The following is a 26,885-nucleotide window of genomic DNA, read 5'->3' on the forward strand; positions in this document are numbered from 1 at the left end:
ACCCCTGGAGCCCTTTTTAAATATTGGAGGTACATTAGCTACCCTCCATTCTTCAGGTACAATGGATGATTTTAATGATAGGTTACAAATTTTTACTAATAGGTCTGAAATTTCATTTTTGAGTTCCTTTAGAACCCTGGGGGAACCTACTAGTCTTCAGTTTGTTAATCAAGCCTACCACATCTTCTAGGTTCACCATGATTTCATTCAGTCCAGCTGAATCATTATCTCATCTCTCTTGAGCAGTAGGGGTCACAACAAGGAGTAGAGAAAACTCCAGGCTAAGACAGGGAGCTTACTGTGAGGCAGGCTTAAGTGGGAAGTGGCAAGTGCTGAGTCATTGCTGCCAACATGGCTGCCAGCAGGACCTCCAAGCCATAGGAGCTTGGAGGAATGAGGCAACCTAGAACATATCCCAGCGAGTCCCCTGCTGACAGTGTCCTCACAGTTGCCTCGTGTTATGGCTGTTTGTAAAACACATTTGCCTATATTCGTCTTCTTAGTCCAATGCCTTTTCAAGCTAAAGGCACAATTACATTAATAAAAATGTTTGGCATGGCACCTCCTTGGAGCTGGACCTGGAGAGGACTTATGATCAGAAGAAGAGCTAGGGAAGTAATGGAAGCCCCACCAGACTCTCTTTCAAATTTTAAAACACAATAGGCCGGTTTGAATTTTATATACAAGTGAAGGAGGAAGGAAGAATCGATATGTGGGCAACCAGATTGATTATTTATCTTGGCTGCAGCATGTGGCTGCCAAAGCTCCTCTGATGCTGCTGCTGCTTTCAGCGAGTCACATCCAGGTCTCAGAGTACGCGCTCCCCATTTTGTTCAGCCTGGGGATAAGAGACAGCTGAAGGCACTCAGAGGAAGCTCAGAAGGGGGGAGGTGTAGTGTACAGTGTATGTGCTGCATACAAATCAGGCGCAGCTGTCTGTGCCCTGCATGCTGGCTCATAATTTCCATATGTTGGGGCTCATGCTGTAGCTAGGAAGAGAAGGCAAGTGTGACTGAATGTTTAAGACACCATCGGGTCTCTTGTTGCAGTGAGGTGCTGTCCTTGATCTGAGCATCAGGTAATGGTGACTTCCTCGGCACACCTGATCAGGTCCTCCAGCACACCCGTGGATCATGGCACACAGGTTAGGAAACATTGGCAACTGTGTCCATTGCTGAATATGGATGACTTGCTTTAGATGGTACATGCCTGTATTACAACCTGACTGGACTATTTCCATGGCCCGTTGATAATTATTTCTAAGAAATCTATCAGATGCCTTCAGTTCGTGCGGAATGCCGCAGCTCGGGTTGTTACAGGCTGCTCTTATACTGCCAGCCAGCCTTAAATGCTAGAAGAATTGCATTGGCTGCTGGCAGAATCCCATCTGCAATTTAAGGCACTTTTTCTTGGTGTTTAAATCTTTGCTTTACTTTGGTGTTGGATATCTGAAGAATCAATGGGCACACTGTGTTCCCAGATTATTTATTTATTTATTTATTCACTTTTATATACCGGTATTCGTGGGAACATCATAACGGTCCAATGTGCTGTTCCAGGCATCATTATTAGCTGAACCCTGTTTAAAACATGAGCAGCTCGGCAGTACTAGAAAGTACGCATTTTATAGGACCCTTTCAATGGCACCACTTAACCTCAAGGAATGGCTTACTTGACTTTCTGTAAGTCTTTCTGTTAAGGCAAGCACTTAACTGATTCTAATTCTGTTGGTTGGATCCATATCTTGCTCTGTGTTGTGTTTTTTTTTGATTTTTATAATACTTCAGGGTTTCAGCTATTTGTATTTTGATTGTCAAATAGTGCTGGGTTTTCTTTCCAGTGATGTGCCAGCTTGCTGGGTGCCATGGAGGTGCTTGAGCCCTCCCAATATCAGATCTATCCCTGTGTTTCCTCTTTCATCTTCCGGAGCCACGGCAGTTGAGAGGAGAGGTTGAAGAGGTGACATGGGATGTCGATCAGACAGCTTTCGGATGGAGGGAGGACTTTAAGATGGCCACCAGGTAAAGACACTGGGGAAAACCTCTTACGGCGTTCCTATCGATATTTTCTTATTTCCTGCATAATTATGCCCCATATGAAATGCAAAGCGAAGCTAAGAGGGGTAACATCAAGTTCCCCCTCATGCGACCATCTACAGCCACGTATTGAAGGTTGTTTTGCAGCTGACGCAACCCAAACGCCGAAAAGTGCGGTCGCTGAAGGGAGATCCGAGGAGCGGGATCTCTCCCTTCTGACCATGGATACAACTTTAAGCCCCGGCGCGCTGGATAGACCCGTTCCCCCAGGCCTGACAACGCTGGGGTCCGAGGAGGAGACTGCGCTCTCCCCTGTTAATGCACAGGGGTCTTCAGAAGAGCGGCAGCAATATCGGGAGACCCTGGGAAAAAATTTGTGGTTCCGGATCACCCTCGATACGGTGAAGGGAAAAGTAACCGAAGAACAACAACAACAACTGCACCCTCGCGTTGAGAACGGGATGGTTACCTCAGGAACATCGCAGCAAGGTAGGGGAACGGGCACAAGTGGGAGCAGGGGTGAAGAAAAGTCAAAGGCTCTGGAAACTGAGTTGCTAAAATTTACAACATTACCTATAACTATGGAAGGAATATGTGGGGCACTGACAGCAATTGAGACCTCTGTGGCTATGTTATATCAGACTACAACGGATACTAAAAATCAAGTCCTAATAAACAGCAATTTACTGTCTACTTATAATCAAAAATTGGAAGATATAGATAAGAGACTTACTGTTACAGAAAAAATAACTCAAAATCTGATTAAATCATATCTGACTGTAAATAGAAGACTGGAAAGCCTTGAAAATGCCTCACAAATTTGCAACTTAAGAGTGTTTTCCCCGTGATCAGGCTAATCTCTCCGTTGGAATTATTTAAAACCTATATGTTAAAAATATTAAACATTCCTGAACCTGCATTACCTGTAATTAAGAAGATTTATCACCTCCCTCAAAATGCTTCAAGGGAACACGAGGAGAGAGAACAACCTGCTAATTTGGACATTTCTGAAATTTTGGAACTTTCTAATGAGACCGAAATAGCCCACAGGAGACCTGTTTTAGTGACATTTGCATTTATCTCGGAACACAATAATATCCTGAAAATATTTTTCCATAACAGGCAAATGCTGTTCTACGGTCAAAAGGTCTGGGTTTACCCAGATCTACTCAAATTAAGCGAAAAAACTTTCTTGAGTTGAGAAATGAAGTATTGAAAATTGGAGCAAAATTCGTTTTGCGTTATCCATGCAAATGTGCTATAAATTATAATAATGCTAACTATTTCTTCTTTGAAATAGATCAGTTAAGAGCCTTTTTGGAAGCTCATACCCGTTAACTGAGTAGGTTATGTCTAATACCTGGCGACCTGAACTAAGTTTAACATATATATTGCTTTGAATTTTGCGCTTCTGTTTTCTTGTCCTCCCACATATTTCCTTTATTTAAGTGCAAAGAGTGAATTGTAACATTTAATTTCTCTTTAAATGTATTACTGTTTGAATTGTACTGTATTTCCATAGCAGGATTTATGCTTGTTATATTTTATTAAAATTTTGAAAATTAAAAATTAAAAAAAACAACAGCTTTTGGATGTTGGGGGGTATTCGAGCACCCTTGAAGTTGTTACCTGTGATAGCGATCTTCGTGCATCATTCATCAAAATGCATTATGGCGTTAACGCCATAACGCATGTGAAAATTAAGGTAATGCATGGTGCGAATGCAAATTATTGGGGTGGGCGGGATCGGGGAGGAGTTTGGGCGAGAATTAGTTAAATTAGGGGCAGTATCGCACCGTGCGATAGCATAACGCATGCTATTGCACGGTTTTAATGCCGAAAATAACTACACCTTTTTTCCTGGCGATAGGCTGTGCGAAATGGCCATAACACAATTCGTGATAAATTTTTGAAATTGCATTTTGGCCATTTCTGGGCTTGGGGAGGGAGAGGAGTGGAGTGGAGAGAGTGAGTTTCTGGGAAGAGCCTCACTGTGTTCATCTATTTATATCTCAGTTGGAGGGCCACCTAATAGGTCGAAGTGAGGTGGTGGTTTGATGGAGAGTGAGAGAACATAGTAGAAATTTCATCTTTTTGAGATTTTCCTCACTCCAAATGACATCAAATGTTCACCAAAGTGTACTGTGCTGTTCGTACATCTCACTCTACATGAGAAACTGGCCCCTAAACCAACACCTCACCTCGACCTATTAGGTGGCCTTTAGAGATATATATACTTCCCTACTATGAGGGCCTTGTAGATAGGCACTCTCTCTCTCGCGTTAGTAACACTTTTTGATGAATCTAGGGGTTAGATTTGTGATTTGCAGTATGAATGATGATATCCTGTTTTGTTCAGGGTCAGTATTCTGTTGATGGTCTGTGGGCACTCTGGAGAAACTGGCTTTCACCTTTACATTGGAAAAGAGCATTCTGTCTCCACAGTCCTGCTGCAGAAGCAAAGGCGTGGTGTTTTATCTGTTTGTAACGCCTTTTTATGCGCTCACTCCTCTCTGTGATTTACGTTCTCACTCATCTCTGTGAGAGGGCAAGACCTTGACCTAAACATACATACACAAGGAGAGAGATGACAAAGACAGACATTCACTTAGCTCAGAAGTATAAATACAAGACAGAAACAAAGTGATAGAACAAGGGGCCAACGTAGGCTCAACAGTAATCTAAAGGAATATTTCTTCACGGAAAGGATGGTTGGTTTGTAGAATGGGTGCATGGTTAGAGCAGCGGGTGGAGAATCAAGGAAGACAGGATTCAGATCCCTCCGCTTCTTGTGAGCTTGAGAAAGTCACTTCACCCCCCACCCTCCGCTGCCTCAGCTGCAAACTTAGGGCCCTGTTTACTAAGTATTTTTCCCATAGACAAAAAATGGGAGAAAACGTTTAGTAAATAAGCTCCTTAGATTGTAAACGCTCTGAGGAAGGGACCCGACCTACTGTGCCTGAATCTTACTCGACTTGCACTACCAAAGAAAAGGCAGGAGGTAATTTTAAATCAGTACAGTACAATAAACCTAACCTAATCTAGAGTTTATATGCCCCGTTTCCAATCCATCAAAGGACCACCCAAAGGGGCCAAGGTAATAAGACCCGCGGCAAAACAAGCGCTAGTTAATGAGCGCGGGTTTTGATCACCGCACTCGGCTGAAGCTGCCGTTCCTGCAGGATTTAAAAAACATAAATTATGCAAATGATTTGGGCACAGAAATCCGTACACATATGGGAAAATGCGCATCCCTAAGTGCGGTAAGGACCTATGTAATAAGCGGCCGCATCCGCGCTCAAAACCTGTGCTGATAATCTGTGCATAAAAGCAAAGGAGTGAACGGGTCTCCCTATTAAGTGAAAGTATGACCCTGGAAAGTCATTTTAATATTTCCAATAACTGTGCTGGAGAAAACATGGCAAATATTTTTGCATGCCAAGTCATACTGGCATAGTAGTGAGATAGGTGCTCAGTTTGTATGTGAGTTAATTAACAATCTTGCCACTCTTCTGGCTGCGTATCTGCCCACCCAGGGAAGCACCTACCTAAGCTGGCCGCTCGGATGCCGAGAAAAGCGCTTAGCTATGCTGGCCATAGGCGCTCAGCTAGGTGCTTATCATTCTCTGTTCGTGGCAGAAAAATCTATACGATCAGGCACCCAGAAAGGCGCCTAGCTTACCTTGCCGGTCAGGCACTGAGCTAGGCGCTTAGTTGCAAATCTGTACGATCGGGCGCCCAGAAAGGCAACTAGCTAAGCTGGCCACTCGGACGCCGAGAAAGGTGCTCAGCTAGGAGTTTTTCAGTACGTTCGGACGCAGACATAGGCCCCCCCGAGTCGGCGCTGACACTTAAGTCATGCCCTGACCGTGGCAGTAAAAAACCCGCATTAAAAAAAACCTCCACTAGCAATTGGCGCAGCTCCCTGCATTGCCCATGATTAGCTAATCACCTCTTTGCATGCCGTTAGTAGGCATTCTCGCAGGAAAACCCGCGGGTTTGTAAGCGTGTCTGTACGTGCTTTTTTCCCGCGCACAGAAACCCTTATTACATCCCCGTATAGGGCTCTGCGTGGGAAAACGCGCGTACATCTGTGCACAAACCCGCGGCAGCTTCAGCGCACTTTATTATATTGGCCCCAAAGAGAGTTAACCCTTGCACTGTATCCGAGACTGGCAAGGTGTGCACTGCTTTTTGTCTTTTAATGCCCTCAGTCACATGTGAAGTCTTAAAGATTCTTCATGGGGAGAAAGCCCTTCGTTCTTCTGCCCTTATACATGCATTGCTCGTAGCCATTTCCAGCTTTGTGTTCTGCACTGGATCCGGTAGGGAACGGAAGCCAGACACAGCGATAATCACAACTAATGTGATAATGCGGTTTGTTCCTATCACGAGCCGCACCTTCCTGCCCATTAATTGAGAAGTTGAGCTGTAGAAAGCAGTGATCGGCTTTTCACCCATTCGGTGGCTGGGGAATAAGAGTTTTCCTCATTATTGCCCACTACAGAAAAGCACATTTCATTATTTAATCCCTAGTTTTTCTTTTAGATCTGTACGTTGTTATACAATTTGCTTAGGTAAGGCCTAGCAGGGAATGGGAGTTCAGGTTGTACAGACTGTGTGCCGATTGCTGACTGCATATGTGTATGTGTATATATATATATATATATATATATATATATATATACATGCATATATACAGTATATATACATATATACTGGGAAAGCTGAAGTCAGACCAGTGCCTTAGGGCCCAATGCATGGGGGATGAGTAGGGGAATAGGCCTTGAGGTTAGAGAGATCATCGCTGGCGGAGCTCGTGCCCCAGGATTTCTCCTGAATTATAGACTGGTGCTTTCTCTGCTGCACCATGCCTCTTCCCTTAAACCTGTCCTTTCATTTTGTCCAGGTGGTTACGGAGCTGCATCCATGAATATGACCCGCGATCCGCTGCACATACAGACCCGGGGCAGCGAATTCCCCTTGGTCCTGGGCCGTGACGTCTCGGGCGTGATCATGGAGTGTGGGCTCAGCGTGAAATACTTCAAGCCTGGAGATGAGGTAAGCGGGATGCAGCCACGCGCGAGTGGAGGCTCTGACGGCAGCTGGCGACTGCCGAGGCTCCTTCCTCTGCCTCTCTCTGGCTCTGTCTGCAGCTGAGGATCATCTCTCTGCGCATCTCAGCTTTTTCTTGGATTCGGTTATTGGGAAGGCTGTTCCGTACACCCACCACTTCCTCTCCAGCCTATGATAAATGCCTGCTTTTTGTGCACATGTTTAGAGCTCTTTATTTCTGGCTCATCTTCCTCCTCCTTTGTGCTTCTAACTTAATTGGCAGCTGCCTCAGTTGTGTTAAGACGCCTAGAGCCTGGTCCTCTTCCCTTTGCCCAATCACTGCAGTGAGGGTTTGCCGGGAGCCCCCCAGCACCCCACAGTCTGTTGGCTAGGGCTTTCCATTCTGCAGTGGCCGGGATTCCCTCCCTCCTCACCTTTTGGTTTGAATTGACGGGTTCGCTGCGCTGTATTTTAGTTATTTGATTGGATAATCGTTGAACTCTTTGCATTTGATCTGTGGGTGATTTTTGTAGGTATCTATTTTATTGATTGTATTTCACATTATGCGCTTTTGTTACTGGACTGCTCTTATTGTACCCCATTGTGGTGGGGCTGGTGAAACGTGGCTTGTCAAATGTTATGAAATCAATCAATCAATAAAACAAAAGGGAGGCCAGGCCAGGGAGTCTAGCTTCAGCCCTTCTTTTAGCAGCACACAGCACACTGGGCTGGCACGTTGTGCAGGGTTTACATCGGGCTCTCTCACCCGAGTCTTTCCATTGCAGCTCTGGCCTAGCACAGAGTGTTGGTAGCTCAGAACACAATTCTCTCTTATTTCTGGCCTGGCAGTTTACTCTTCCTTGTCCTCCTTAGGGCTTTTTTCAGCTCAGCAGTAACGAAGCTCAGCTGGGCCGTGGCACCACGAGCCTGCCTTCGTTTGCAACCACCTCCCTGCCTCCTAACCAGCTGCCGCAGAAACATCCTCAGCCAGAGCCCATGGACCTGCAGTCTGCCCATCCGAGTATCACTGCCATGTGATGGTTGGGACTGTAAGTGCTGCCTCCCCAACATCTCTGGGCCAGTAGCTGTGCTCAGGAATCAAACCCAGATTTCCCATGCTGCAGTGCAGGGCACTAAGGCTGGGCCATTGGGTTACAATCAAGTATTAAGATGTTGAGTCAGATGTTCCTTCACACTTCCTCAGTTACTTAAAATGTTCTGTGCTGTAATTGAGCCACTCGTTTTGGCTGAACCGCAGACTAAGCACGGTTTTAAAGTGCTCCTCTAGTGAGAGAAAATATTTTTTAAAATGAAACCAGTGATTAGCTGGTCTGGGGTCTCCGGGCTCTATCTGCTCAGTTTCCTGGGTAAATTTCCTTTTTAGCTCATTCATTTGCTGCATGGTAAACATTTAGACTGTGTTCTTTCTGTAGCCGGTGTTAGATAGTGGCTGGCGACAAGACCCTGCTTGTTGTGGATACTGAGATATCCCGTGGTGGTTGCAATGTTACCCAACCCTGGAAATGCATGGCCAGTGCCGCCAAGCCCTGCCGAGATCAGCTACAGAAGAACCCTTCCTGAGCTTTGCCTTCTGTTTTCTGCAGTGCCTCTCCATGTAAAAAGTAAACTGAGCAGACATGAGCCCAGGCTGCCGTAGCACAACTGTGGCTTAATTTTTTTGCAACCTTTGTGGCATCGCAGGGACAGCTTAAGGAGTGGCAGAGGTTATTTAGCACCACGGTACGATGAAAACAATTCAAGTATGAAGTCAGCTAGCTGGGAATTAGTAAGCGGTGGGTTGGTCTCGGGCAAGGCCGGTCAAGAGTGCCTGCTGCTACTTATTCTGTAGAAGTGAGAGGACCTCCCCAAGCAGGCTCGCTGGTGAAATCTGTGGCAAGCTGTAAACTAAAGGGTGGGAAATCCATGGGAGTGGGGAGTCCAGACACCTGAAATGCAGCCAACGCGCCATCACAAAAGACAGCAGTGAGTACGAAATGGGGATTTTATTCTAAGGGGGGCTGGCCTTTCGTAAGATCCCGGGTAACCCCCCCCCCCCCCAATGCACGGTTTCTAGATCTGGGTTTCTCCCAGATCCAAAAATGTTCCTTTCACTAACAGGATAATTCCCAACACCACTTTCGCAAATAAAAGGCATTTAAGCCATGGAAATCAATTGTCCGAAAATTACTCTCCCTCGGTGTGGTTAAACGTCAACGCGTGGAGGAAGAATTTGCATGCTTTTAGGCAGGCTGAGTGGAGACATTTCCAGGAGACGCGTGCAGACTGAGAATCAGCCCTTCAAAGCGGCAGCAATGTGTTCTCAGTGTCTGCATTTCCCTTCAGTAGTGGACAAGACTCATTATTCAGAACTGCACATTACTTATTTAGTTTACAACATTGATATGCCATCGGGACGGCTCGTAATTGTAACAGCATCTGGTGTGGGATCAGTATACTGAGCTGCGTTAGAAAGGGGCAGACCCGGAGGCTTAGGTGGCAAGCTCTATGCACTGCCTATGTGGAAGGTCCCCACGTCAATCCCTGGGCTGGGGATGCTGCAGCGGGAGTCCTGGTCCTTGCTTAAGGGCGACACCTAGTGGTTGGATTCAGGGCCCAGGGTCTTTGTCCAAGGGGCCAGACGAGGTACATTGGGGAGAGGGGAAGTAGATATAAAATAAGGGGAAACAATCCTGGAGTAGTTGCAAAAGAAAGTTCATGGCAGCAGGATCCCAGCCCTGGTTCTGATTAAGCTGAAAGCCCCAAAAAGAGCAGGTGGAAACTGTCAGTTTAAATTAAAAAAAAAAGACAAGAGATTCCTCAAGTCCAGCCCAACTCTCTCTAGCCTGAAGGGCACCGGGGATCTCATTTCTCTTCAGCCTGGATGCTGGTGGGCACCGGGGATCCCATTTCTCTCCAGCCTGGATGCGGGTGGGCACCGGGGATCCCATTTCTCTCCAGCCTGGATGCGGGTGGGCACCGGGGATCCCATTTTTCTCCAGCCTGGATGCGGGTGGGCATCTGGGATCCCATTTTTCTGCAGCCTGGATGCGGGTGGGCATCGGGGATCCCATTTTTCTCCAGCTTGGATGTTGCTGGGCACCGGGGATCCCATTTCTCTCCAGCCTGGATGCTGGTGGGTACTGGGCATCCCACTTCTCCAGCCTGGTTTTGAGCAAATTGCTTTTCCTAGTGTGTAGCCAGATTGACTCAGCACCAATGGGTTGTGCACCCCTGCCAGCAGATGGAGTCAGATTTCATAGCTGATGTCACCCTAGATACACCCATGCAGTGATCTCAGCCCTTCAGTATTTCTCCGTCTCCAGCAGATGGTGGACGAACATCTCCCTATGGGGATTGCTGTACTTTTTGGAAGGAGAAATTCTACATTTAAATTGAAGAAAAAATTGAGTCCCGCTCTCCTGCGGTGATGCCTAAAGGTCCCTCCTCCAGTTGAGAATTCCTGAGGCGATTTCAGAGATCCCTCAGAGGTCTACCTTGGTCCGGTAGCTGGTTCCCAACATGGACTTTGCTGCTTAAGCAGCTGAAAGGCAGCGGGTGCAGGAAGCCGAGCGTGGCAGTGACGGCCAAAGCCCTCTCCCTCCAGCAGCCGGAGACAATCTCTGAACTCAGCCGGGAAGCACTGAGCCCAGGTAAGTTTAAAAAAAAAAAAAAAAAAAGAGAGAGGATTTCCTCCTAATTCTGAGACATTTGGAGGGGTTTCAGTAAGACTTCCTCCAGTCTCCTTGCTCGGTGTGCCGTATCAACGTTGTTCCCGATCCCATTGGGGTAAGGGGAAGTGGGTTCCGAGTGGGTTGAGCAGCCTCCTGGTGGGCTAGGTCTCACTTTAGCTTGGTCGGCACATCTTGCGTGCACCATATTGCCCTCTATAGAATGGCTGTACGTGCTGTCAACATAATGTTGCTCACGTACATCCGCGCACAACCTACTAAGCGCAGAATACAGGTAAAGCCAGGTGCACAGGCTGTGTATGTGCCTCGCCACGTCCCACCTAGGCACCCGAAATCTGTGCGCATAAAATTTTAAGTGTGAGCCGCCAGAACACACAGTTACTACCACAAATGGCTCCAACAGCCAAGAAACATAAGCGCTTTTCTCTCTGTACTGTACTCTGTACTGGCCTCCCTGGACTTTGCTAAGCCTGGCTCCTCTCATTCAGAGAATGGGTTAGCCACAGCCTTAACTGGAAGTACCCCGGATCTGAGTACCCCCGGGACTGGTTCATCCATGGGAGAGGGAAATTCAGCGGCACCTACCCCAGTACCTCCTGGACTAGGCATGGACTCGGCTGCCTTCTCTTGGGTGGAATTTTTCTAGGGCCTTCAAGCCTTTGTACAGGCGCAGTCTGCTACCTCACTTGCCCCTGACTGTATGGAACCTCAGCCAGTAAGCTCTTCCTCTGCCAATCTTATTGGCAGACCTCGAGGCATGCCTTGCCTCACCAAAGGTATCCCTAGCAAGAACCTGGATGGCATGGATGAAGAGGCGAATACAGATTCCTTGGAAGATGGGGAAGTTCCCCCTGGTTTAGAATCATATCGGACCATGTTATGATTTTTCTGTAGAGACAAATTGCCGGCCCTGGGTTCCCAGACCCTGAAGATGCTGGGAGTTCCTGGGGCAGACTCTATGAAGGAACCAAATAAGAATCCCATTCTGATTTCCCTACAGAAAGCCTCTTGCTACTTTCCAGTACTGGAAGCCATCCTGGAGTTGATTGACCTGGAATCGGATGCCCCAGAAACAAGTTTTAAAGGTGGACAAGCGTTAGAAGCTCTATATCCACTGGATCCAGCAGTGGGCGAGCATTTGTGTTTCCCTAAAGTGGATGTGCTGGTCTGTGCCATCTCTAAGCGAACAACTATCCCAGTGGAGGAAGGAACAGCCTTAAAGGATGCACATAATAGACGGATAGAGTCCGTCCTTAAGCAGGCCTTTGACGCAGTAGCAGTGACCTTACAGATTGCTTCTTGTTGTGCCCTGGAAGCTTGTTCATGCCTGCTCCTGTCTCAGGAGGTGGATGACTCGGGGGTGAATTCCAGAGCGGTTATGGAATCCGCCACCGCCTTTTTAGCTGACGCAGGCTCAGATCTAGTCCTTCCTTCGGCCAGAGAAGTGACCTCAGTATTGGTAGCCAGAAGATAGTTATGGCTGTGGAATTGGTCAACAGACGCAACCTCCAAGGCAAATCTTACAAAGATGCCCTTTAAAGGATCACTCCTTTTTGGAAGCGAATTGGAAAAGCAGGCCAGTTAATGGGGGGAATCTCCAGTTCCCCGGCTACCAAAAGATAAGAGAATGCAGTTACAGCGCCCCTCGCCTATGAAGGGTCAATCCAGGGGCTCCCAATGCATTCACCCCTTCAGAAACTCAGCATTTCAGAGGTTTAGGCCCTTTGGGAGGTCTCAGTCCTTTTGTAGTCCACAGCACCCAATGAAAATTTGCCGACCCACCCTCGGAACATGGAGATAGGGGGTCGACTGTCCCTCTTCTACCAGAGGTGGGTCGATATCACTTAGGACAAATGGGTACTGGAGGTCATACAAGAAGGATATGTGATGGAATTTCACAGTGCTCCTCGGGACATATTTATGATGTCTACTTGCCACTCACAGCACAAGAAGCAGGCAGTGGAGACTACTCTTTTAAGGCTCCTCCGAATGAGGGCTATAATCTCAGTACCTGCGCCCCAGGAAAATACAGGGCGTTATTCTACCTATTTCATCATACCGAAGAAGGAAGGTTCCTTTTGCCCCACTCTGGACCTCAAGAGCATCAGCCGACATCTACGAGTGAATCATTTCCGCATGGAAACCCTACATGATAATAGATGTACAGCTGAAAGAGTTCTTAACCTCCTTGTACCTATCCGAGGGCTACCTGCACATTCCAATCCATCAAGAACACCAACGTTTCATATGCTTAGCGGTACTGGGTTGCCATTATCAGTTCCAGGCACTGCCCTTTGGCCTAGCCACTGCCCCCAGAACATTTTCCAAGATTATGGTGGTCGTAACGGCAGCATTGAGAAAAGAGGGAATCCTGGTGCACCTGTATTTGGATGACTGGTTGATTCGGGCCAAGTCCATGGAAGAGAATCTCCAGGTGACCAACAGGGTGACCTCTTTGCTTCAGGATCTTGGTTGGGTCATAAACCTGAACAAAAGCAGTCTCAAGCCATCCCAGTCCTTCGAATATCTGGGAGTCCGGTTCGACACCAAGCAGGGTAAGGTCTTTCTTTCGACCATGCAGATAAGGAAGTTGGTGTCCCAGGTGCATCAGTTGATGAGCATGATACGCCCAATGGTGTGGAGATATTTCAAAGTTCTTGGTTTGATGGTGGCAACCCTGGAGGTAGTGCCGTGGGCGAGGGCATACGAGCGACCATTGCAGCACTCACTACTGTTAGATTGGAACCTGCAGTCTCAAGACTATTTGATTCGCCTTCACTTACCTATGTGAGTATGCTCTCTGCTCCAGTGGTGGCTACAGGAAGCTCATCTGAGCAGGAGTGTACCCCTGACCTCTCCAAACTGGCTGATCCTCACGACAGACGCGAGCCTCCGGGGCTGGGGAGCTCACTGTCAGGAACTGACGGCCCAGGGACGTTGGACCAAGGAAGAGGCTGTCTGGAACATCAACCGCCTGGAAGCCCATGCCCCTCCCCTGCACAGGGACTTGCTACAGCAGGGATCAGTCCTTCGCAAGGATCTGATTTGATTCTGTCTTACAGTCTGACCCTTGAGGTCTCCCCTGATGAAGCGAGGATATTCTGCGGCAGTAATTGCCTCCTTATTCTGCGCTCGGAAGTTCTCTATGTCCCTAGCGTATGTGCGGGTCTAGAGAGTATTTGAGGCCTGGTGCGAGTAGCGCGGTGTCCCTGCTCGGACGGTCAAACTCCCACTAATTCTGGAATTTTTGCAGGATGGCTTGAATAAAGGTTTGACCCTTAACTCCTTGAAGGTACAGGTAGCGGCTTTCTCCTATTTCAGAGGCGAGGTGAATGGAACCCGCCTGTTGGCTCATCTGGACGTGGCCCGTTTTCTGAAAGGGGTGAAACACCTCCAGCCACCTCTATGATGGCCTGTTCCCTTTGAGAATCTTAATTTAGTATTAGAAGTTTTGGCAGGGTCCTCCTTTCAGCAGCTGCACAGTCTTTCCTTGCGTTTATTAACCTTGAAAATGGTGCTGTTGGTGGCTATATGCTCAGCACATCGCATCTCTGAACTACAGGCATTGTGGTGTTGGGAACCATTCCTCCAGATGACTCCACTATTATTACAGCTTCATACTGTTCCATCCTTCTTGCCCAAGGTAGTCTCAGAGTTTCATTTGAATCAGTCCATTTCATTGCCATCCCTAGATAAGCACAAGGACGTGGAAGAATACCGCCTCCAGCATTTGAATGTCAGTAGACTTTTGGTGAGGAATCTAGATAGAAGTTTCAGAGCCAGTCCAAAAGACAGACCACCTGTTTGTCCTTCACCGTGGAAGGAAGCAGAGCGAACCAGCTTCACAGGCCATCATAGCTCGCTGGATTAAGTAGGTGGTCATGGGAGCCTATGTGAAGGCAGGAAAGCCATTACCTTCTCAGGTTAAAGCTCATTCCACTAGGGCTCAGGCGGTCTCATGGGCAGAAGCTAGACTGCTGATTCCCATCGATATCTGCCAAGCCGTGACGTGGTCCTCCTTGCACACCTTCTTCAGGTTCTATCACCTGGATGTACAGGCCCAAGAGGATTCAGCCTTTGCAAAGGCGGTGTTAACCGGACTGCGGGCAGCCTCCCGCCCCGATCGGAAGTAGCTTCTGTACATCCCATTGGTCCTGAGTTCATCTGGCTACATGCTAGGAAATGGCGAAATTACTTACCTGATAATTTCGTTTTGCTTAGTGTAGACAGATGGACTCAGCATCCTGCCCAGGGCTGCCCAAGAACAATGCCAAAGATTTGCCCATGGTGTAGATATCGTTTCTAAGAGATTACAGGTAAGCCATCATCCAGTCCCTAGATCAGGGCATCTATATTCTTACTGGGGTTAAGTGTTTATTATTGGTTTTGTATAGTTGCGGTTATCCATTTTTAATCATATTTTAAATCACATTTTTCAATAGTATATCCACAGTGACTTTTGAAGAGAATACTGAAGGGCTGAGGTCACTGCAGGGGTGTATCTAGGGTGAAGTCAGCTTTGAAATCTGACTCCATCTCCATCTGCTGGCAGGTTAGCATAAACCCATTGGTCCTGAGTCCATCTGTCTACACTAAGGAAAACAAAATTATCAGGTAAGTAATTTCTCCGTTACTGGAACAGATGCTTTATGGTTGCTGTAGTGGTCTGTGGCTCTCCAGTCAGTTAGTAAGATCTGGCAGCTTTAATCTGCTTTCCCAAACAGCCCTCGTAACAGGTCATGTGCCATGTGAAGCAGTCCACTCTGCTTTGTCCAGTCTTCCATCGAATCATTCAGTTGCTTGGAATTGTTTAAGTGAACGGCAAACTTGGCAAGGAATTGATGAGTGTTCTTGGTTGTATTTTCAGGTGTGGGCGGCCATTCCTCCGTGGAAGCAAGGCACTCTATCAGAATTCGTGGTGGCAAATGGCAATGAGGTAAATGACGCCGAGCAGTTGTCACAGCAGCAGCCTCACCAGCTACTCACATCAGCTGAGAAAGCCAGGCAGGACTTTAACCTCCATGTTCCTCAGACTTAGTAGAATGATGTTTTGAAGAATACATTCTGAGGACCTGTTTACATCAGCTGTCCACACACTTCTCAGAATGGTGTAAAATGCCACCAAGTTCTGCTCTTGGTTCAAAGATTGAGAGTACCTGTTGGCTGAACAGGAAAGTTGAGAGGATGTCTTGTGTCCAGCATTGCGCATCCATAGAAATGTAGAATTTGATGGTAGATAAGCGTGTAAGGCCCATCTAGTCTGCCCAGTTTACTTCCTGGTGCAACATCAGAGACTCCAGTTGATCTCTGGCTTTCTCTTCACTTCTGCACTCAACTAGAGATCCTCGATGCTCATCCCAGGCCTTCTTGAATTCTGCTTTTGTCTCCACTGCCTTCCCTGGCAGGCCTTTCCATGCATTCACCATCCTGTCTGTGTTACCCTCTTGGAGCCTCTTAACATGACTCTCTTGCTTTAGAACTTCCTTTCTACTGAGAAAGGTTTGCTGCTTCAGCTAAAAACATTAGAGCTTTGCTTCAATCTGTGCCTGCTTGCAGACCATATAAAAATTTGTAACCGAGTAGATAGAGGGAGCAGATGGATGAAAGATGGCATTAAAATATTGGAAGACTATTTATTTATTTATTTATTTATTTATTGGTTTTTATATACCGCCGCTCATCAGAGATATCACGTCGGTGTGCATAGAACAAAATCCGCAATTGCGTTTTACATAAAACAGTAAGAAAACAACTGAGAAACAACTTTACATTATAAAATGGTTAAATGCATTAACAAAAAACAATTTATAAAATATAAATAGGTATATAGGGATAATGTTAAAAGACTAGTCAGAGGTATGGCAACTACACTTTAATCCCAAGAAAGAAAAATCCTGCATTTGTGGTACAGAAATACAAGGGTAAAATATAGGACACCTGGGGGTCTCCATCTCTAGTTATTGCATGGTAGCCAGTCAGTGTGACAAAGAAGATGGGAAATCTAACAACGTACATAGGAGCATAAATAGAGGTATCATCAGTACAAAGAGAGAGGTAGTTTTATCTCTCCATGGGTGTCTGCTGAGACATCACCTTGAGCTCATTTTTGGAGACCACATCTACAAAACGATATTGACAAGGTAGAGGCAATTCAAAATGGTGCCTGGACTTCACTATAAGACTGAGGGAGCTGAAGATGAACTCTCTTCCAGAGAGAACGGAAAGATGAGAAAGGGAAAGCATTTTCCGTAAAACGAAAAACTCAGGAGCAAGGGGTCATCAGATGAAGCTGAAGGGAGAGAAGCTCTATATTAATGGGATAAAAGACTTTCTCACCGAGAGAATGGTGGACACCTGGAACAGAATTCCAGCACAGATTATAGGAGTCAAAACAATATCAGAATTCAAGCAAGGTGACAGCATGGGTAGACACAAAGGGGTCTTAGGAGTGAGGCTTACAGCAGCACAGAAACCATACAAATGGACAGAGTTGGGTGGGCCTTACCTACCAACAGCTCCAATATTCTTTTTTTTTTTTTTATTTTCTATTTATGCAATTTTATATATTTAAACAAGATACATTTCTTGATTGGAAATACAAGAAAACAAATAAGTAATAAGTTCACAAAAAGAAAATCATTAAAGAATTAAACATTATTGTTTCTTTAACTTAAGTCCTCAAGTCGAGAGGGCTAGATATACACAACCTTAAGAAATATTTATGAAATACTTGAAGAAATTAAAGCCGATCAGTAAAGGATTCTAAACCAATTTCTTTTCAAAGGGAACTGGGAACATTATCACAGGGTTCTATGGAGCCCACAGGAGCTTTCCCTGCTAAAAACTGAGACAGCTGAGGGGGGTCATAAAATACATATGAATTACCATTATGCTTTACTAAGCATTTACACGGAAACTTAAGGAAAAAAACTCCCCCAATCTGAATCACTTGTGGCCTCATTAGGAGAAAAGCCTTTCTCCTCTTTTGGGTTTCTCGGGCAACATCCGGGAAAACTCTTACATTACATCCTAGAAACTGATCATTTCTATGTCTAAGACAACATTTCAATAACCAATCTCTGTCTGGTTCCAATACCAAATTCACTATTAAAGTAGCCGGTGTAGCAAGTTCAGTGTCCGAAGTCTCTAAGAAGGTGGAAATATTCAAGGGCTGGTCAGCAGTGGGCACTAAAGACGTTAATCCTCCATTCTGTTCTGTTGATCTTTTTGCTTTTGGAAGATAGAAAATCTTTGAAATTGGTGGCATTTCATTTTCCCCAACCTGTAACACTTCCTGTAGGTACCTTTTAAAGATATCTCTCGGGGGTATTAAAGATATCTGTGGAAAGTTTATAAATCTTAAATTTTTACTTCTGATTACATTTTCCATCTGTTCCAGTTTCATTGATATGTTCTTCCTTTCTTTTATCATTGCAGTTTGGGTTAACTCTATATTTTTGATTTTATCTCGATTAGTCATAATCTGCTGTTCCATGTCCACTTGTGCATTACTCACAATTTTAACTTTTTCCTCCATTTCTTTTCCTGTGTCATTTAAGATTTTAATTTGTGACAAAATAGAAACTTTCAGGTCCACTAAAGTCTCCCAGATAGTTTCTAGCGTAAATGTAGCTGGTCTTACCACAGCAATTGTAGATCTTTCAGGGATACCTCCTTCAGCTCCAGCAGTTTCCCTCAGCAATGTCCCGTTCACTTCCAACAACTCCAATATTCTGATCACGGAAATTAGAATTTTGTAGCAAACTCTTCTCCCACGACACAAAAAGAAAGAACTCCTCCTTATGCCTTTATATCTAGATGAATGCTAACAGTGGAGGTGCGCTCTGCATTTATCTTAGTTAAATATTGCAGTGAGCTGGGCAGAAATGCAGAGAGATGTGTGGTAGCTTCAGATTTTCGCAGAGCTGACCATGAGAAAATAAAGCAGGGTTGCTTACCTGCAACAAGTATTCTCTGTAGACAACAGGACAAATCACCTACACAAGTGGGAGACATCATCTGACAGCACCAGTGCTGAAAAGTGCTCTCAGAACTCAGAAAAACTGAGATATCTAAAGTCCAAGATGGGATGGAGACCACTTGTTTACTTTGTAATGAGGAAGTGCTTGAAGTAGAATCCTGTATTCCTTTGTGACGTTGGAGGATGTGCTTGAAGTAGAATCCTGTATTCCTTTGTGGCATTGGAGGATGTGCTTGAAGTAGAATCCTATATTCCTTTGTGGTGTTGGAGGATGTGCTTGAAGTAGAATCCTGTATTCCTTTGTGGCACTGGAGGAAGTGCTTGAAATAGAATCCTGTGTTCTTTTGTGGCACTGGAGGAAGTGCTTGAAATAGAATCCTTTGTTCTTTTGTGGTGTTGGAGGAAGTGCTTGAAGTAGAATCCTGTATTCCTTTTTTCCACTCCAGCCTATCCATCTGTTTGGCTTTGGTGGTCCAAGCCCTTCTGTGATGGATCCACCATTTTCCAGAGGACAAAGCAGTGGCCAGTATGGAATCCACTGCAGCTTTTTTGGAGGACAGTCTATATGATTTGTTATGGAGTTCCTCCCGTTTATTGGTCCTGTCTGTCACAGTGCATCAACTCTGTACTTGGGCAGCTGACTCTCTTGGTCCAAAACGCGCTTAAGGAAGTTTCCTTTTACTGGCAGGCTGTTGTTTGGGGAGGATCTGCACCAGTTGGTTAAGATCCTGGGAGATCCTAAGCTCCACGCTTGCTGAAGACAAGATCCGCTCTTTTTCTAAGGCCGGCATAATTCGTTCAATCCTTGAAGAGGTACCGGCTGGGTAGGCAGTTCTTTGGTACCTATTCTTCTGCTGTCTCCAGCTCGAGAGGTTGGGGTGAGTCCTTTTGTGGAGCTAGAAGACAGAGAGTTGATGCTGGTTCTTCAGTGACGATCAATACAGCCTTTTACTGAGGTCCAGCGGATTCACTCTCCCCTGACTCTCATCAGGTGATGTCAGCAGGAGTTCTTCAGGGAGTGGACCCACATAGCATCCAGCCAGTAGGTATTGGAGACTGTTCTTTCCAGTTCCGCTCTGGGCCTGTATTGGCTCATATGAGACGTATTTATGATTTCTCCCTGTTCCACTCAAGCTAAGCGGCACGATGTTCACGAGTCTTTGCTGAACCTACAGCTCTTGCGGGCAGTGGTACCTGTGCCTCCGTTAGTGCAGGATCGCAGCCATTAATGCATTTATTTTGTGGTGCCAAAGAAGGACAGTTCCTTTCGTCCCATCCTGTGTTTCGTTTGCTCTGTCGGAAGCCTACCTGCCTAATCCCATTCAGGATAAGATCAAAAGTACCTATGGTTTTGTGTGCTACAGGAGCTTAGCCAATTCCAGGCGTTGCCATTCGATTTGGCAACCGCCCCATGCATTTTTACCAAGGTGATGGATGTGGTGGTGGCGACCCTCCGGCGCGATTGTTTAAGTCAAGCTCTGTCTTATGAAGAAGCAGAGCATGTGATTCTCGAGTGATTCAGCCGTTAGAAGGCCAAAAGAACACTACAGCCCCCACAGTCCCTGGAGTATCTGGGTTGCAGTTCAGTACCCAGGTGGGAAAAATGATTTTCACAGATGAGAGGGACTGCAGTATTCTCAATCAGGTTCACTTCTTTCTGGAGTCATTGGGCCCATCCGCATGGGATTTTCTGCAGGGGCTCGATCTGATGGCAGCAATCCTGGATTGGTCCCCACAGTCACATGTCTACGGGTTTCAACTGCCCCTGAGTCAGTCGATGCACCAGTCGCTTCACTGGTGGAAAATCCCATCAGCTTTTTTGAAGGGAGTTAACCTAGTCATTCCATCCTGGGTCTTGGTGATGACAGACACGAGCCTGTCGGGTTGGGGGGCCTCATTGTCAGGATCAGGTGGCCCACAGGAGTTGGTCTCCAGAGGAGGCTTTAAGGGCCATCAACCAGTCGGAAAGCAGGGCTGTTCACCTGGTGCTTCTCCAGTTCCTCCCACTGCTCCAAGAGGAGGGCTGTTTGGGTTCTTTTGGACAAAGCCACCGCGGTGGGGTATGTGAATCATCGCGGGGGAGGCAGGAGTAGCAATGTCGTTACTGTTCTCATGGGTTCTTTCGGCAGCTCACATAGCCAGCCAAGACAATGTACAAGTCAAGTTCCTCAGCTGAAATCTGCTTAATCTCAGAAAATGGGACTTGTGCTCAGAGGCCTGTCACAGGTGGGGTCGCCACCAGGTGCATTTGTTGGCGACCCAATGGAACATGAAGGCGGACTGTTCAGCCACCGAAGGGAACATTGGGCAATGAGCACTGACGACCAAGTACAGCCCTGGCTGGAGGGGGCACTCCTGTATGTCTTTCCTCCATGGGCATTCGTAGGCAGACTCCTACGACGCATAGGGCTAGAGAGCAACCGAGTCATTCTGTTGCGCTAGACTGGCCATGCAGACCTGCGATTTCAGGTGAACTGGCCTTTATGACAAAGAAACATAGAAAATGACGGCAGAAAAGGACCAAACAGTCCATCCAGTCTGCCCAGCAAGCTTATAGTAGCATCTGCCGTGCCATATAGGTCACCCCCATACTTAGTTTGCCAAACTTTCAAAGTCAGGGCCCTTATTGGTTGCTGTCTGAGTCCAATTTCCTGTTATCTCTTGCTGTTAAAGCAGAGAGCAGTGTTGAAGTTGCATCAGAAGTAACAGGCTTATTGATTAAGGGTAGTAATTGCCATACCAGCAAGTTACTCCCATGCACTCTTTTCCTCATTTCCATCCTCTAGCCTTTAGAGATCCACAGTGTTTATCCCAAGCCCCTTTGAAATCTTTCACCATTTTAGTCTTCACCACCTTCTCCGGAAGGGCATTCCAGGCATCCACCACCCTCTCTGTGAAGAAATATTTCCTGACATTGATTCTGAGTCATCCTCCCTGGAGTTTTATTACGTGACCCCCTAGTTCTACTGATTTCTTTCCAATGGAAAAGGTTGGGAATTGTGCATCATTAAAACCTTTCAGGTATCTGAAGGTCTGTATCATATCCCCCCTGCACCTCCTCACCTCCAGGGTATACGTATTTTAAGTTCTTTAATTTCTCCTCATAAGTCATTTGATGGAGACCTCCCCACCATTTTTGTCACCCTTCTCTGTACCTCCTCCATCCTTCAGAGTTATGGTCTCCAGAACTGAACACAGTACTCCAGGTGAGGCCTCATCAATGACCTGTGCAAGGGGCTTATCACCTCCTTTTTCCTACTGGTTATTCCTCTGTCTATGCAGCCCAGCATTCTTCTGACTTTAGCTATCACCTTGTCACATTACTTTGCCATTGTCAGAACGCTAGACACTATCATCCCAAGGTCCCTTTCCTGCTCGGTGCACAACATCCCCCCCCCCCCCCCCCCAATCACATACAGCTCTTTTGGATTGCCACACATCAGACACATGACTCTGCATTTATTGTCATTGAATCCCAGCTGCCATATCTTCGACCATTGTTCAAGCTTCCTTAAATCACGTCTCATTCTCTCTTCTGAAAGCACAAGGTCTCTTAGCTCAGGGGCCTGTGGTCATGGAGGATCCAGTTCCATTCTTTCTCACAGCCTGACTCTTGAGCAGAGATGACTCTGTAAGAAAGGGTATTCTTTGGCGATAATAGCTATGCTGCTGCAGTCTCAGTAATGGTCTGCATCCTTGGCTTATATTCAAGTCTGTCATCTGTTCAAGCAGTTCTGCGATTCCAGGTCAGTGTTCCCCCTGACAGGCTGATATTTCATGAATTTTGGCCTTATCTTGGGGAGGTCTGGATAAGGGCTGGCTCTGAATTCTTAAAGGTGCAGGTGGCATCTATTTCTTGCTACTGGTGGCCCATAGTGAGTGTCTCTGTAGCGGCTCACTCTGATGTGTCCTGCATCTTAGGGGCATAAAACAGTTGGGGGCCACCCTTCCGGCCCTTGTTTCCCCATGGAACCTCAATCTGATGTTGAAAACCCTCATGGGAGGCTCCCTTTGAGCCTTTGGAACAGAGGTCCTTGAAGGATTTGTCACTGAAGACAGCCTTTCTGGTTATGGTGTGTTCTGTGCGGTGGGTCTTGGAGCTTCAAGCCTTATCTTGCTGGGATCCATTTGATTCTTCAGCCAGTGCCATACTTTCTCCCAAAGGTGAGTTCCGCCTTTCATATTAATCAGTCGTTTTCACTGCCGTCTTTCTTTTGGGAGGAGTGTGGACTGGCGTATCGGTCCCTCTGAAGTTGGATGTGCAGAGGGTACTTGGAGGTCTCTAATGCCTTCTGCAAATTGGACAGGCTGTTTGTCCTTTTTGGGGTCCACATGAAGATGATGCAGCCTTTAAGGTTACCCTGGCTCGTTGGATAAAGGAGACAATTGTTTCAACTTACTTCCTGAAGGGCAAGAAGCCTTCAGTATTGGTATGCACGCACTCCACCAGGTCCCAATCGGCATCTTGGGCGGAGGTGCACGCACTTGCACAGGCCAATATTGCAGGGTGGCTACTTGGTCTTCCCTAAACACTTTTGTGAGGCATTGTTTGCTGGACGTGCTGGCATGTAAGGATGCGACTTATGATGCAGGGGTCCTTCAGGGCCTCAACACTTCCTCCCACCCAGGTAGCTGAAGCTTTTGGTACTTTCCACTTGTCACGGCTGGACTGGTGTATCAGGATGTGATGGAAGGAGAGATTTTCCTTCATGTTAATTTCCTTTCCTTTAGTCCTGTTACACCAGTCCAGGATTCACCCAGGAATTGAGACTCTGTTTCAGACTGTTCTAGTTTCAGCATCAGGTTGAGGACTTGGTTCTGTATTTTCAAGTTCCTTTCTTCCTTTCTTTTGTGTTAGGTTGCAGGGAAACTTCTCAGTGTTCTAGTTGTAAATTGATCTTGGGTTTACTTAGTGATGAATGGGTTCTGATCCGAAGCTGTGTCAGAAGGAATACCGGATTCTCACTACTAGCACCACCTCCTAAATAGTGGCTGTGATGTCACACAGGAAAATAGTGTTGTCTGCCTCCATCTGCTGGTAGGGGGAAATAACCCATTTGTCATGGATGGACTGATGTAGCAGGACCAATGGAAAGGAAATTCATAAGTGAGAAAATGTCTCCATATCTTCTCTAGGTTCTGTCTCCTGTAAAGTAAATGGAATTGCTTTTACCATTTATTTGGACAAAAGCAGGATATGTTCTATCTGCCAGTGGAGAAGTATTTCTGGGAGGCTGTGGAGAGAGGTCTGATGGAAGACCAGTGGAATGATATCCCTTGTATGAGTCAGACAATATTATAGCTGGTTCTTCTGAGGTTGTCCTATCTTTGGACAAAAGTGAATCCTGAGACTTAGACTGTAGCTCAATTTGCAGGATTTCTTGCCTTGGCATAATATTGTGGAATAAGAAATTGAGTCTCAAGAGTTAGGGACCATGGACTCCAAAATGTGTGACATTTCTTCTAGCTGTGATGGAGGAGGTGGAGAATCCTGTTTACTCTGTGCTCTTTGCTAGAAGGAGAATGGTGCTTGCAGCAAGTCTTCTCCAAGTCATGGTACCTAGCATGAGAGGACTCTGCCTTTTCGATTTAGGCAATGGCTTCCTCTCTGCTGACCTGGAGGCTTGAGTAGAATGTACTTCTTTCATTGTGCAGCTTCTAGATCTTCTGACCTGGAGAGACATTCGGGCCCATTGGGTGATAGCCTTAGGCAGCACCACAGCAGTGGTGCTGATCAGATAAAGTAATCTTGTGGGAATATCTTTTGAAGGCCGGTTTACTGGCTACCATCGTGATGAGAGCTGAGGCTAGTTTGAATGCAAAACTAGAAAAATTCAAAGCAAGGATAAAACCTTTTTTGAAGACTTGTGAATAGAAAAAAAAAATGTTATCACAAAAGAAAAGGGAAATGAATGTGAAAAAATCCAACGAGCACATCAGGGGCAGGGAGATTCGAAGCCGTATCCCCGTCTGTTCAGAGCTGGGGTATTTTGACAACAGAGACCTCTTGGTAAAGTTCAAGAGAAGATAAGATTGGGAGAGCCGCCAGTGGAGGCTCCCTATTGGTCCAGCAGTATATAAGAAAGTCCTGTCTGCAACACCTTTGGTCCAACAGCTCAGCTGGCATCCGTCCCAAGGAAGCACCTTCGATTCGGCTGTTAGTCTCGGGCCCCTTTTGCGACTGTTGCTTAGTCTGTGTCTAAGATTGTGCCTCATATAAGTCCCTGATTCCGGATCCTGCTTTCACATGCCTGTTTCTGCTCCAGTCCAGCCTGGTTTCTGCTGTTACTGGAAGTCCTGGTGGCTGCCTGACCCACAGGGTCAACCTGTGGGGCATGGCAGTTGTTGTAAGGTGAAGACATCAAGCCCGTCCAGGCTTCCTCAGGGCAGCGCAGGCCATGACAAAGTGGTTGAAAGAGAGGGAGTGAAAATACGTTCTTTGGCATGAGGTGAGGTGATCCGCATGGCAGCGGCTGCTTGGAAACACCCGCGCTTGCTCAGAAAAGTCTCCGGGGGTTTTCTGAGCTCTGAGAGAGCTTGTCCTCCTCTGCACTGTCAGATGGTGTGGCTGATTGTTGTCCAGTTTGTCCACAGAGAAATACCTTAACGTAGAAACGTGCTGGGGAGAGAGAGCGAGCTCTCCTGGGCGGTTGAGCAGAAGCTGCATTAAGCTGTGTGATTGTGGTTAGCAGGTGCTGCTGCTGCTTCGCGCTCATCTGTTTTCTTTTTCACTCACTCATTTGTGTACAGCTCGCACTTGACTGCCCTATGATATAGCAACATTTTGTCTTGCAATTCAGGTCTCGTTGAAGCCCAAATCGCTGACCCACATCCAAGCTGCTGCCCTGCCCTTCGTTGCTCTGACAGCCTGGTCTGCGCTGATCAATACGTGTGGACTACACAAAGACAACTGTGCGGGAAAAAGGTGTGTAAGCCAGAGTGCAGTAATCCCCCTATGGATTATACGTTTAAAGAGGATGAAATGAGTATTAATGCTAATACTTAGTATTTTTACAGCGCTACTAGAGATGTGCAGTGCTGTACAATGGTGATAACTATTCAGGTACGTTAAGACCCTGCCCCAGAGAGCTGACATTCTTAAGTGGGTATCTGAGGTAAAGGGGTCAATTTTTATTTTTTTGTAACTCTATTTTTTTTATTATCATTTTTGTGTGTTAATGATAGTAGTAAAGATTGCATCCGTTCTAGAACATTTGTCTGTGCATCTATATGAAGTGAAAAAAACACTGCAAAAGCCACAGGAGCAAAGACCAACAAACACAGTTTTAAGAAATAACGTTTTCTTTTCACAAAGGAGGCCAGCTGCTAAGCGTTACGTAAGCGAAACTTTTCCAGTCTTACTTATTATTATGCTTTCCTTTCACATGCTTCCCCTATATATTCTAATAACCGCATTACTGCCTGCCTTGGCCTGTAACCTCCTGGCCTGCCGTGTTTAAAGCTGCAGGAAAGGAAGCCAGGTTCCTCTTTCTCCAAAGCCCTTTTCTTCCAATTGCTGGCCGCTCTCATGTCCTTTCTGTTCGGCCCTGTACTAATTTCCATTTAAGAAGCCACCGGACCTCTCGCAACCCTTGATAGAGGCGTGGCCGGCCTTACGTTCACACTTGCTACCGACTTTCCCAGCTCGGCTCTTTGGATGTTGGGTGTTGGAGATGGGGGGAGTTGTGTTTGATTTTTGCTTTTGCTGTTTTTCATAACCGTAGAGCTTTTCCACCACAATGCATCTCTGTTCTAGAACAGACATCTTGCCCACCATAACTGGTGTTAAATAGCATCTCCTCATCCCTTGGTATAGATTTTCTCACACTCTCAGGGTGTTGCTGTTTAGCTCTTTTTCCAGATTTTCATCCATTGCTCTTCATTAATAGATCTTTTTCACAGTAATTTGGTCTCTGTTCTTCCACGCTTCCTAACAGTTGATATATACTGGGTATCTGTTCTTTTAACTGGTTTTTCAATTGACAAAGCACACCTACATTTAGTCACCTGTTCCATGTACTTACCTGGATCAGTCCAGACCATGGGTTGAGCCTTCTGTCCAGCAGATGGAGACAGACAAAATACTACTACAAGAACTCGGGAGGGTCGTGAACACAACCAAGA

At 46.3% G+C, this 26,885-nt stretch overlaps 1 protein-coding gene across 1 annotated transcript in view; it reads left to right on the top strand.

The window, feature by feature from the left end:
- The window catches only part of RTN4IP1 (reticulon 4 interacting protein 1), a 100,480-nt gene that overhangs the window by 11,133 nt on the left and 62,462 nt on the right, over window positions 1-26,885 (top strand). The window contains exons 2-4 of the mRNA XM_029595326.1: window positions 6,946-7,097; window positions 15,648-15,716; window positions 25,562-25,686. Of these exons, the coding sequence (XP_029451186.1) occupies window positions 6,946-7,097; window positions 15,648-15,716; window positions 25,562-25,686 (346 nt within the window). The remainder of the gene's footprint in view (window positions 1-6,945; window positions 7,098-15,647; window positions 15,717-25,561; window positions 25,687-26,885) is intronic.

The sequence above is a fragment of the Rhinatrema bivittatum genome, chromosome 3 (genome assembly GCF_901001135.1).
Source record: "Rhinatrema bivittatum chromosome 3, aRhiBiv1.1, whole genome shotgun sequence".
Taxonomy (NCBI): Eukaryota; Metazoa; Chordata; class Amphibia; order Gymnophiona; family Rhinatrematidae; genus Rhinatrema; species Rhinatrema bivittatum.